We start from the raw sequence: 13,344 nt of genomic DNA on the forward strand, positions 1-13,344 counted from the left end.
TGTAGCTACTACTTATGTTCACATAAAGTTTAACATATCGAGCTAAGTAGTCGCCCCCCCCTATTCGTCTTGCAGTGGTATCGCCCTTCCCATCTGTTCAGCTCCGGTGAGACTCTGATTGAAACAGATTGTAGCGCTCTCCGGGTCGCAATGGCAACTGTCCCAACAGGACGGCGACACCAACTTTTTTCATGTTTTTAATGTTACGGAGGCATTATACGTCGCGGAAGAATCTACTTTCTAATGTGAGAAATAAACGTTACAGAATTTCTTCAGCCCGAAAATGTCCCAGGGATGTACGGTTTCTGTGGAAGAGATCCAGTCTTGGTGGGAAGTCCCCGCCATAGCCCACTTCTGCTCGCTGTTCAGGACAGCATTCAACCTTCCAGACTTTGAAATAGAGGTAAACAAGAATTGTGATTGCTGGTAGTATCACCAATGGGTTTCGTTGCGGAAATGAGAAGTTGTTTGTGTCAGCTTTTTTGCGTACGTGCTGGTGTGAGCGCACTTTGTGTAACTTAGTATTTGGGTAACCAGCTTAGCATGTTCTCTGAACTTCTCGCACTGAGGCAATCCTGTTAAAGTAACGAGCCAGCGAGCTCGTTAGCAGAGCTCAAGCTAGCTTTATTTGCTTTGCCCGTTGCCGTTGTTCTTCAAAGTTGAGCTTTAAGCGGAATACAGCATTGACGACACGGCTTGTGCTCCGGTATTTACAGTGACTTGTATGTGTTTGTCTATATCCAAGGATGCTCAGATGTTCGGTAAACTTTAGATAGAGGTCCTCTTGAGCCATGTGCCTCTCGTTTGTTTTTATTTGGCCCGAGGCCCGTGTTTATGTTGCAGAGCGACCGTGCCTCAGGTCATTTAAATTAAATTAAAGGTACTGAGGAACGGTCGGGAAGATTAGGGAATATAGTTAGAAAAGTGGTCAAGGATACGTGACGGGAATATTTCAGCCAATTAGAATTGTTTAGGTTTTACTTGTGTGAATATTTTATTTTTCTTTTATTGTGACTGAAAGAGCTAAGTAACTACGGCGCCGCCGTGTTTTGGTTTCCCTTTTCTGTCAGATAAAGTTAAGTTCATGGTGTGAGGTTTGAGTTTATTGTCTTGGAGGCCATCTGGCTTGTGTAGCCAGGGGACGCAGATGCTGTTCAGGCATTGTTTGCTCGCCCAAGTCCTGTTTTGTTGCAAGAAGCGAGGGGTTTAACGATTTTCTAAGGTTATTAATTGTCTAGGGCAAGTTAGTGGAGTAAATAGTCCACCTACTAACTGTTCTGTCACAGAATAAACTATATTTATTACACTGCGATTACATAATTCAACTTCACTACTCGATTTGGCCTCCCACCCCCCTTTTTCCTTGAAATCTGTTCAGAGTTGATAGGAAAGTGTAGTTCACGACGCCTAACATGTGCAACATTTACGACAGAGATAATAGAGACTGTTTAATTAGTCGAGCAATAATAGCACTTTAAAGAAACCGGCGAGGTCAACATCGAGCATCAACAGTCTCCATCACTCAGTCATCCCCACCCCCTTCGGGAGAATCACGTAGACATCGGCTTTGTTGTTGAACGAAGTGGTAGCCAGATGGGGGACTAGCATTGCGCCTAGTTTACATGAAAGTTGTTCTCCTCAAAGGCCCGATGGGCTGTGCTTCTTGATTTCAAAGTAATGTTTCAATGATGTATTTCTGTTTTTAAAAGGATAACTTAAGCAGATCACGTGCTTGGCTCCATTACTCAGCCGGATTTCAGGGGAAATATTGAGATTGATGTAGTAGTCTTACACTTTGACATCTTAATTGGGCACAGAAGTGTTCAAGGTCACAACTCTTTTGGTTCTCGTTATAATGATCCACTGGGGAATTTACAATAAGAGCTAAGCAGTTACTTAAGCTTATAACTTTTATTGAAAGCTAGTGGAAAGTACATGTCTTTCAAGGGGAAATGAGCAACATTAGCAACAGTGGTAATACCCCCCTCCCACCAAAACTCCAAAAGAAACTGTTTTAGGTGGGGAAAATGCAAGTAGAGCCCACATTGTCAAATGTTGTCAAAATCCCTCTGGTAGCAGGCTTTCCCACTTCGCAGCCATCTTGAAATGCATCGACCTAGGCACTTATTTGTGCAGTTATTTTAAAATATTATGGGAATTACCTTATATTTCACTGATCCCTAGGAGATGACTCCATGTATAGAATCACCAGTCAAAATATTTTTAAACATTTGCTAACTTTGTGCCCAAAACAAGATATACAAAAGACTTTTTTTCCTCGAAGTGAATTTTTTTTTTTTTTTTTTTAAATCTGTAGTTTATTTGTGAGTTAAATGAAGCAGGTGGCGTATGTCTTGTGATCTGGCTGCTTGTGTTTTATTGGGGCTTTCATTACATTTATATTCAAAGTAAAGAGTAAATCAGGCCCATTCTAAAATTTGCCAGGTAAATTTATGCTCTTCATTTAAATCTTTATTACCGCAAATGCTCTAGTTGGGTTAGGTGAAGTTTGTATTTGCACGTACTGAAATGAAAGGGTTTCTTGTGCTGTTATGGTAGCTGACCAAGATGGTGAGCTTTCAAAAATAATTTTACAATATCTCGAATATTCGACGCACTTCAGACGCTTGCAACTTGTCTTTTTGGTTAAAAAAATACACCACCTCTTATCTTTGCAACAAGTGTGCAGAGTCTTTGGAGCATTGCTTTTACTTCTGTGTACACTTTGCTGCGTGCACACAGAGGTAAGAGCATGTGAACGGCCAGGCACCAGAGTTAATAAGTTGTAAAAAAAATTAGGCAGTTCAGACCACGACATTCAAATAATCTTTTACAGTGCAGATACCAACCGGAAGACTCCTTGCAAATCCCTGCACTTTGGATATTATGATAATGAGCAATCAGCTGACACAGCCCTCTGTCAGGCTGATTTATGCTGTTTTGTTACTGTGGGTTTGCAAATATTCACCCTGGCTTTGAGTCTGGACATTTGGATCCAGCATGTTTACTTTCTGAGGACTTTGCAATGTAGAAAGAAGAAGAAACTGTTTGGCTGACGTGTTTGTTTTGCTTTAATGCCACATAGCAGCAACAAGACAAGCTGGCCCGGGCACTCCCATGAATGCAGCAGTTTGGGCTTACTGTCATTTACCTTTGCTTTTTCTTTTTTGTTTTAAACTTGTATGGTCAACGTTGGTAAAAGTCAACGAGGCATTTTTTGCCACATTTAATAATCAGGATAATTTTGGCCTCTTATTAATTCAGGGGTGGGCAATCTCAGTCCACGAGGGCCGGTGTCCCTGCAGGTTTTAGATGTGTCCTCGAACCAACACAGCTGATTTAAATGGCTAAATTAGCTCCTCAACATGTCCTGAAGTTCTCCAGAGGCCTGGTAACGAACTAATCATGTGATTCAGATGTGTTGACCCAAGGTGAGATCTAAAACCTGCAGGGACACCGGCCCTCATGGACTGAGATTGCCCACCCCTGGATTAATTCCTTTGACTTGAGGTTCATTTTCTTTTGTCTTCCAAGAGGTGCTTCATAAGGGGAGGTGCCTGAAAATGATCTATTGGCTAATATCAGTTAGCTTGAGTTACGTTCCAGTTTGGATGTACAGGTTGAATTAAGGGGGGAATAGGGGGCAGGGTAGGGTACCAGAAGTGGCTGTCATTGGTCATGACAGAGTGGGGGCCACTGAGTGATTTAACGCTGGCATTCCTTCTGTTTTCTCTTGTGGAGATGGCATGTTTAATTGGCTGTTATTAACTAACCAGTGTCCATTTTTGCCATCCTCTAGAGAGCAGTGGTCAGTGTTGTTGCTGCAGAGGACCTCGAACAGCTCTGAAAACAGCTTGGAAAAAAACCATGTATTTTACAGTGGCGTTCCAATCACAGGTGAATCTGAGAATTCCTAGCAAAAACGTGGGTTTCTGTAGCACATTGTCTGCCTTACCCTGGTTTTCTGCCAGGTTATTAGAGCTGAGTTGGTTTGTGAATATGAAAGGCATCACAGAAAGTTAAGGAATGAGAATTAGAAACACGAGTTCACTTTGTTACTCACATCTCATCCGAAGTCACTTTGAGTATGGCGAACAGCGTGTGAATATAACATCAAAAAGAGTGGATTTCCAACTCTATCCATTGTGGTGATCAGACAGGCCACAAATCCTGCTTCCTCCTCAAACACCTGTTTTTTTTTCTCATAATGGATACTTTTGTTAAGGCTGCCACATGTGAGACCACAGTGTTTAAAGCAATATGAGACTACCACCAGAATGGATATTGACAAACTCTGTGATCCAGTTCGCTGCTGCTGCTGTGGTACTGTTGTGGCAGCTCCGTTCTTTCTATGGTGCTGGTCAGTGATAATGGAGCACCTCCAGTCTCCTTGGCTAGCCTTACAGAACGGCCCCTTGCGCATTGTTCCAGCACTGATACACTTCACTGTCGCTGGTTTCCACATTCCTCGAGACAGCAGGCAGCAAACCGGGAAAGCAGTGCATGTGTGTGGATGAGAGATGGAGAATACAAGTGGAGAAGAGTCTTAGAGATGAAGAGCAAGTGAGTGAGGAAGCAACTTGTGTTTTAGTGTGAGTAGCCGTCCTCTTTTCATGCCTTTTTGTGTTGTGGCTTGTGAAAGGTTCCTTGGCTGTTTATCTGGTAAATGATTCCTGAAATCCCACTGCCAACACACAGTGTAGTCTTCTGTTGCTCAGTCCTCAATGATGTGCCCTTCATGCCAAGGACCTCTGTCCCTGGCTTCATGTAAGTCGGTGCTCTGCTGGCAGCCTGTTTGGCACATCATCATGCATTTGTTCCATGTGTCTTCATTAGCTGCCTGTCATCTTCTAACTGAGATGTAAATTTAGAGATGTTGTATTTCATTGTAGTTCATAGCTGGTGTGAAAACAACTTAAATGAGTCTTTCATGTACTTTTTCTTTGATGAGTAATAACAGGAAAACGAAATTGCCCAGGAGTGGGTTGACAAATCTAACAATAAGTCTTGAGATGTTTTCAGGCAGTTTCAATATCCCACACTATGATAAAATCTCCTCTGCAATCCCTTTTCATCTCAAACAATGAAAACATGTCTAGTTAGGGTAGCCAATCTCTTTTGCTGCACTTCTGTACACTACAGATCCTGTTTGACATGGTTAAAGAAGAATGAGCAGTATGGGCAGCGAGTGCAGCTTTTTAGTAGTGTGGATCACTCGGTGGTAGTGTTGTTTTACTTGTCAGTAAAAATTGTACTGTCAGTTCAGAAATATTAAAAACTCAAATATTTCATAGCTACTGTGGTGAAAAAGCTGTTAATCTTTTCTGCCCATCTCAAATTATCACTTGAGATGGTTGTGCTAATTTCTCATCTAAGACCAAAACATGCCATATGTTGGTTTATTGTAGGATCAAAAACAATAGTCCCTGTGCGCTATCAGCATCTGAGGCACTGAATATTACTTTTATCTTTAGGGGCAATATTTCCAAACAATAGTAAAAGCCTCACTAGGGATTTATGCTTCAGCTACTGCGTAGTTATATCACAACTGCATCCCACTTGAAACCCTACGTTGTACCCTGACGTGCACCTCCCTTGAAATGTAACAACACATCGCATCAGTGCAGCCTGCAGCTACTGTGATTGGTCCCTTCAGTGTCGTTGATTCCTCCTATGCCAATCATTGTATCAATATAAGAAATAATAATCGTATATCATCAATTTAAGGACTCACAAATATCAGCAAAATCCTGAAACAGGGCAAAATACACATGGCAGAGAGTTTAACCACTCTCTAATAGTGAGTGAAACCAAAAGCATTCCCACTTCATGGCCATCTTTGTAACACCTCAAATGCAGTTTTTGTGTGCCAGCAATGAACGAGAGTAACTGCAGTTTCAAACCTGGAATATAATGACTTCATGTTATACATCTATCACAAATACTCAGAAGTGTCACAGCACTGCAGCTCCGTTTCTTGCTCAATCAAGAGTGCTGATTTGTCATTTCAAATAGTATGCTAAATTGCATAACGGATACGGTTAGCCAAAAAATTCTAACTAACTGTAAGCTTTCATCGGTGGAGCAACACTGTTAACTTATATGCTTCCTGATTCAGCTAATGATTGGTTCTTTCAGGGCAGGGCTAGAACTACAGCTGCCATTGGCATTACACGATTCACTGCTGATTTCTACTGAGAGTTCTGGAAGTGCTATGTAGCTCCTTAAAGGGCTGTACGTCAAAGTGTTTTTTTCCTAGTTGACAGCACAAGGGAGGTTGTACTAATAAAAGTGCTTTTGAACACTGCCACCTTCTAGGAGGGAAGTGCATTTTATGATGGAAATATCGGACATTTTGATCTCTCTGATAAGTTTCCCTTTAAATATGTGATGTTATGAGCACCTGCTAATGTCATTATCAAACAACATTAGAATACATGCAGGGAAATGACACGTATCTCTGCTGAGTTTGTTTGTTTCTTGTGTATAATTATATTTAGATTATATTTTGCACAGTTTTTATAATGTTGTAATATAATGTTGTGGGCACCTGGCTAAAAAGTAACCGCGACAAGTGCAGCGCTTTGTACAAAGTTAAATATTTGTCCATTCTCAGCAACCATAAACCAAACAAAAAAAACATCCTCAAGGGCTTGGCTTAGACAGTTGCCACCATGACACGCTGCTCACGTTTTGGACAACAGTGGAAAAATTATTCTAGGTTAGCTCAGTGCAATACAGTCAACGTCCCCCTGAAAGGATTGGGTGAACATATTCAGTGTTGAAATGAAAAATGTTTAGTTTCTCCTGCTGCCCATTGCCCCAATCCTGTTTCAAAACGGTCTCACTGTCAACATTTCATGGACTTGGTGACATCTTATATTTCCTAATACACTGACACCCAACTTCAGTCCTAATTTAAAGAACTGAAAAACCCTCTTTTTTTTTTTTTTTTTTTTTTTTAATGTAAATCATGAATTATACACATTTTAATATAATTAACTGCCACTTGTCCTCTTACCTATACATAACAGCAGTTCCTCTGTGTTATTCGTTTTTGGAGGCCCAGTCTGCCTTGCCTGTCACTGTGCACGAACCCCTGGCATCACCATGACTAAACCCCAGATGGTGGTTCTTTCTCTCCCTTCCCCCCAGAGGGCTCTTCTCTGGGTGCTTGTCGCTGCTGCGGTAGCCTTTCTGAGGGAGGGGCGCTTCTGTTTTTTTGTAATAGCCTCCTGTATGATTATAAAAGAAGATTTAGTCCCATTAGATCTGGTAAATAAGTGAGAGCATGCCCTTGTTTCTGTTGTCTAGAAAGCAAATGGCTTAAAAGGGGGAGTAGGATCAAGGCTTAAGTGTTGCTCCATCATGGCCCAACTTCAGAGTGAGACAGTCTCCTGCTCCCCACTTGTCCTGCATTATAACTGCAGATAGCAGCCATTTAGGATAATACCGGGCTGGCCTCTGTTAGAGGATGTGAGGGCCAAGTATGGCTGTTGTGAAGATGGCAGGACATTACTAGCAAATGGGATGGGAACCCCTGACGTTTACCTTCAACCTTGGGCTGCTTTACCTCTTTGGTCATTTCCTGGCAGGAGATTGGATCCCTCCACACATTAACAATGATCCATTCTCTTCCCACAGCTATACTGATCAGTCATCCCTGGCATCCCTTTGCCTTTCTGTGCTACTGTCCCACCCACGGAAACATCCCAGCTCAACCTCGCTTATTGCCTCGCAGACGCCAGCCTCTGATAACTTCCTTTCCAGATCGTAACCCCTAAAAAAGTTTTCACAGTCAGCAAGTGCTGCTGTGACATCAAGAACCTTTTTGCATGTCTTTTTAATGGCCTCTCTTGCATGCAGCGCGTGTGTGTGTGTGGGGGGGGGGCTTTGTAATACTCTGCTGCCCCTCCCCCAGTTGTGATTGACAAGTGAGAGCAGCAGTACATGCATCAGATGGTTTCACATGGGGACTATGTGCACAGAGGGGGAGGTGGAAGGGCACATACACTGTTTTTTTCCTCACAGTTCCATTGTTGCAGCACCCCATGGTGCCCTCCCTCTGTCTCTAGTGGAGGACAGCATCCCTTCAGTTTGCATTTTCACTCAGCGTCTTTGCAGCCGGTTGTGAAGCAGACATCAGAAGTGTCGAAGAAACAACATGATAAGAAGTTCTCATCCAATGAGATGGTGTTACTCGAGTCAGCAGATAAGGAGTTGAGACGACCTAGAGGCAGTTTTTACAGACAGCGTGGCTTTCATCAGGTGTGAGAGTGTGTGAGTGTGAGAAAATGGCAGAATGACATCCTGGAGTCAGCTACCGTAGTAGAAAAACCATACAGGCAGTTTTGAGAATGTTTGTGTGCGCCTATGTGTCAACAGATTTTAGCAATGCTGTAATGTTGACAATTGTTTAAGAGGTGGCTAGGAAACATGAAACTAGTATTGGTATGACGTTAGAGTTAAAGGATCCCTGGTACCTGGACAGATGTCACAGACTCACGAGTGTATCAAACTGCAAAACAAACAGATGATATCCTACGTATCTACATAGTATTGCTCCAGTAGTTGGAGTGGAAGTATTTTAGAGCTGTGCTGGCACAAAGAAGAGGGGTGTTTATCAGGGTAGGGTTAGATTTTATTTGAATAACCGGTCCAGCAAGTTACTGGTGGATGTTTCATTTTGTAACAGCAAAAGCGTGGCCTGGTTCAGCGTGTTTGCTGGAAGGCCTGCTGTTTTTCCCTCAGCAGTTCTGATGCCTCGACAGAGCATTTAAATGAATTAGGGGGGTGGGTTCCTTCACACAGGGGCTAATGTTGGTGTAGGAGCTTTTGCGTCGATGTTTGTGAAAGTCGGGACCTTGGCATAGCTATAAGAGCTATAAGACCCTGTGCTGTGTCGCATCTTATCCTGTGAAATGTTCCATTTAAAGACGGTGCTATACTCAGCAGCCATCCCACCTTAAAACATGCCCAGATTATATTTTGAAAGATGTACATCTCCTTAAGTAAAATGAATTGATCCAAAGTTGATCTTTAATTCACATAATTAGCAGCGCATATTTCACATAATCTTTTTAGGCTTCCTACACATGTGTGGTTTTTATTTTAGTGTGTGTGTGTGTGACCATCTGTTTTCTATATGTGCCTGTATATATGATTCTACTGGGATGTCAGCTGAAGCAGGAAGCTCAGTTTTATGAGGAAGTTGATATTATGGTGTCCTTAAAGCTGGCAGTGGACACACAAGACGCTCACTGTACTGGGTGGCCTCCCCTTCTCCTGTGCTTAATGATCCTCTCCCACATACTCGGAGAGGTAGTTCGTGTAAAAGGTTTCCGTCTGTCTGAGAGAGCTCAACTAAGGATGGATCTGTGCAATGTCCATCCCTCTCCTCCCTTCCCACGGTCTCTCCTACTCTGTAGCCAAGCCACCTGTCCCACCTGGCCATGACACTGATACTAAAATAAAACTTAGCAGAATGTTTAAACTGACCTAAAAGCTGCTAGTGTATCTCATTTGTTTTTGTCTCTATTCTAAGAGTGTGGTATAATTTGCATGGAACTATTTTTTTTGTGGGTTTTTGTTTGTTTGTTTTCCTTCTTGTCACATATGTCCATGAAGAAATCTCATTCTTGTAGAAATGTCTTGTGTGAATCTTGAGTGTGAAGTGCATTACTTTTTCACTATATATATATATATAATTTTTTTTTTTTTTTAAAGTTCTTGTTTCGATGAATCAGTCAAATGCATTTGGCACCAACAAAAAGTTGTTGTTGCTTTCCTCTGATCAGATGAACCGTACATCCTGAGGATGTGAGGGCGTTTTCCTGTGGTGTTACGGCTATGTGTTCATATTTGTCATGTGGCAGGAGGTGGTTACGTGCGGGGGAGGAGGGTGTTGTCAGATGATGGCTCCTCCAGGAGCCATGTGTAAGCTGAAAGTGGGAGGGGGGTGGTGGAGGAAGAAATGAAGAAAGAAGCATAGGAGAGGAAGAGAGGAGCCTTTACACAACAAACAGACATCCCTTCCCCCTCCAGCTAGCCATGCACACGTCCTCCAACTGTTGGTGATATAGACCCCGGAGGAGCTGTTAACGGCAGTGGCATGGAAAGTGTCTGCTGTGAGGGTAGCCAGAGAGGCCAACCTCCAGATATTAAAAGCTTTGAGGATCTGCTTTAACCTTGGAGCCGCTGATACAAAATGCCGCTGCACCTCTTATCTGAACCCCTTCTTTTTCACGTACTCTACAGGTTGTATTGGCCAGAGACACACATGCACACATTTTATCTCAGGTTTTCTTTCTGTGCAGATATGGATTGGGGCACATGATGGGTCCATAAGCATCCGCTAAGAAAAGCGCATTTCACTTCTATCTGGATATGCAGCTTTTCTGCTTTGCGTTGAAATCTGTTGGCTGCTTTTAGCCTTGATAGTGTTTCTTTCAGAAAGTCAGGTCTTCTCCTCCTTTCAGTTGATTCATGTCTCATAACATTTACCACTTTGATTCTCATATCAAAGAGTCAGACCCAGTGGTATCATTGTAACCCTTATAACAGCAGATGTGCCCGCACATAATGCAAGTTTATTGAATACACAGTCAATCCATGATGGACCCACTCTTATGAGACAGCTGTGACTGGATAAAATGTGTCTGCCTCCTTTAGCACTAAATAGAGCCGGGAGAGTATCAGTATACATCTCAGTAAACAGTTAACACACAAATGTATTTTGGAGCAGTACTAGCTGGAGAGATTGGGGAAGATTTAACTTCTAACATGAAAATTATGCTTCTGCATCAGAGCTACGTTGTAACTTGCGCCATAACCAAAATCCCATTTTAATCCTGTGCTACAACCTTCTACGTAGCATGATGTGCACCTCCCGACATGTCAGGGCGACTCATACCACCACGACTTGAGTGGCGTGGAAGATTGAGGTGTAAGGATAGAAGGAGTTTTTCAGTTATTACACAAGTTATTTCCTGCAGAAGTCTTAATCGAGCTTAAATCAAGCTTCGTCCTGGTTTGTCCATATACGTCTCCTTATCTTTTGTGTTTTGCAAATTTAGTGTTTATTTTTACCTTCTTTAGGAGGCATTTGTATAAAGTTCTTTGTCAAAATCCAGCCCTAATACAGATGCGTGGTTACCAAACCAGGCCTGTGGTCTATGTTTAGACAAAGTTTGGAGGAGGAGGAAATTAAGAAATGACTGAAACTTGTTGACTCAAGCAGATACGGTCGGATATAGTCAGATACAGCACATTATTGTCATTGTTTCGTCTTGAATAAGGAGTTACCTGTATAAATCATATTGTTAAAGACATTGCAAGTATTAGTAGGTTTTATAAATGAGGTGACTGTAAATTCTGGGGTATTTTGCCAGTTAAATAGGTGTAGCTTTAATAATCTTTCCCCTGAGATGTCTTTATTGCCACTTCTTTTTCCAAAATTTGTCTTACTTGGCCATAAGCATAAAAAAAGATACCTTTTTACCGTTATCTGCATGAGGCGGACAAGGATTCTGAAAGTTCTTATCACAGATGAATGGACATTTGTAAATAGTTAGACACTTTGAGCCAAAACATACACAATCATTAATCCATTTTTATAGTCAGTCTCATTAAAATGCAGTAATTTAGCTTGGTGTAAATGATGGAATAATAAGTTTAGAAGTTTCAATAAGGCAGCAAAATTTAATTTTTGTTTTACAGAAGAAGAATAAACAATCATTTGTTTGTGTCTGTAAGGTTTGCTGGTGTTCTGACTTATTTAGTCATATCTTGGCAGGCATGCTGTGAGTAGTAACTGGAACCTTTTTAGACACAATAATTTGTACATGTATATAAAAATAATGAGATTCAGAAGTAATAGTGGTAACTGGGCTGAATAAGAGAACTGTGAGAATGTAGGCATTTTATTCTGCAAATGTTAATGAAGACTCATTAGGTGTGATTGGGCCTTTTAAAAAGAACAAGTGGTTAGCCACATTGTCACCATGAGTGTTACTTTTCGCACTTGTCTGCTGCTCTGAATAGACGAAGCAGTGACCCAAACAGTTTAAGTTGTTTTAGTGGATCTGGTCGGTCCATCTCACTGATAACATAGTGCGGAGAATACCTGCCGATTGAGTTCTACTTTGCTATTCTGCCCTCAGCTCCAGTGAAGCCAACAACTGGTTTGGGTGTGGATAATGTGCGGCGGGAGAGGACAGATAAGGAAGATGGAGAAAGGAAAAGAGTGGGGTGGAGAGTGGAGCAAGGGTGTTGTCAGGGGAATAATAGAATGCCTCAGAGGCCCTCGTAGACACTGGGCAGCAGGGCAGGGGGAGGAAAATGGTGTGAAAGAGAGGAATAAGAGGTTAAGCCAGTGAGAGGAGCAGAGAGAGAAACAGCAGGGGAGTCTGGTGAAAGAAGTGTCAAATACCTTCAGGGTGAATTGCTGATTGCAAGCCAGGCCTACAGAGGGAGTGAAGTGATGACACACCTTTTGACTAAACCTTGACTCACCCTCCAATCTTTGTCCCAGTATGTGAAATGAATAGCCTGTTTTTCACAGCAGTATCTTGCCGATAAATCTGACAGCTCACCTTGATGGTTTATGCAAATTATAGCTAAATTATATCTTATCAATTATTCAGCTTTCTTATCGTTCAGCCCCATTGATCATTAATGTGAGGCAGTCAAAGTACATGTATGAATGAATTTTCATTGGTGTGTTTTTTGCCTGTTGTCTGTAGTGTCAGTGCAGTGAGTTAGTTTGGGTGCTGCGTTGCGTGTGTGCATGTGGTTATCGAGGCAAAAGGTTCCCACAGGACGCTTCCAGCTGCAACGGTGTCCCTTGCAGTCCTTTATTGTGCTAACTGTTTGTTAGCATCAGGCCACGGAGGGATTGGCCAATGGATGGGTGACAGAAGAAAGGGCAAATAGACCCCAGTAATTTCCCCTCCCTTTGTCATCTGAGAGACTGTATGGCACTTCAAAGTTAGGGAAGAGTTGTTCATCCAGTGGGCTGCAGCGAGCCCTCCACTCGCTGTTCTGTGCTCAACTCAGAACTCTTTCCCCAGCCTTGGCCCCCGGCTTTCTTCAAAGTGTGATCAAAGTGCAGTTTGTCTCTGATGGATGGGCTCACTTTGGCCCAGAGGCTGCCTAACAGGAGACCTGGAAGTGGAAGAGAGCATGACACAGGATCTCACTGCATCCTATGCACATGCGCTTACAGACGAAAACACCCACGTGTCTTTGTATCCAGAGTTAGCTCGCGGCTACGAAAGAGCTCTTCTGCATATGTGACCAAACCATGACAAGTGAGCTAGCCTGAGCACATGTTAAGAACTTTAA

At 42.3% G+C, this 13,344-nt stretch overlaps 1 protein-coding gene across 1 annotated transcript in view; it reads left to right on the plus strand.

The window, feature by feature from the left end:
- Window positions 1–106: 106 nt before the first annotated feature.
- The window catches only part of cecr2 (CECR2 histone acetyl-lysine reader), a 33,067-nt gene continuing 19,829 nt past the window's right edge, over window positions 107–13,344 (plus strand). The window contains exon 1 of the mRNA XM_005471122.4: window positions 107–403. Within this exon, the coding sequence (XP_005471179.1) occupies window positions 284–403 (120 nt within the window). The 5' untranslated portion in view covers window positions 107–283. The remainder of the gene's footprint in view (window positions 404–13,344) is intronic.

Source organism: Oreochromis niloticus, linkage group LG7 (genome assembly GCF_001858045.2).
Source record: "Oreochromis niloticus isolate F11D_XX linkage group LG7, O_niloticus_UMD_NMBU, whole genome shotgun sequence".
Lineage (NCBI taxonomy): Eukaryota > Metazoa > Chordata > Actinopteri > Cichliformes > Cichlidae > Oreochromis > Oreochromis niloticus.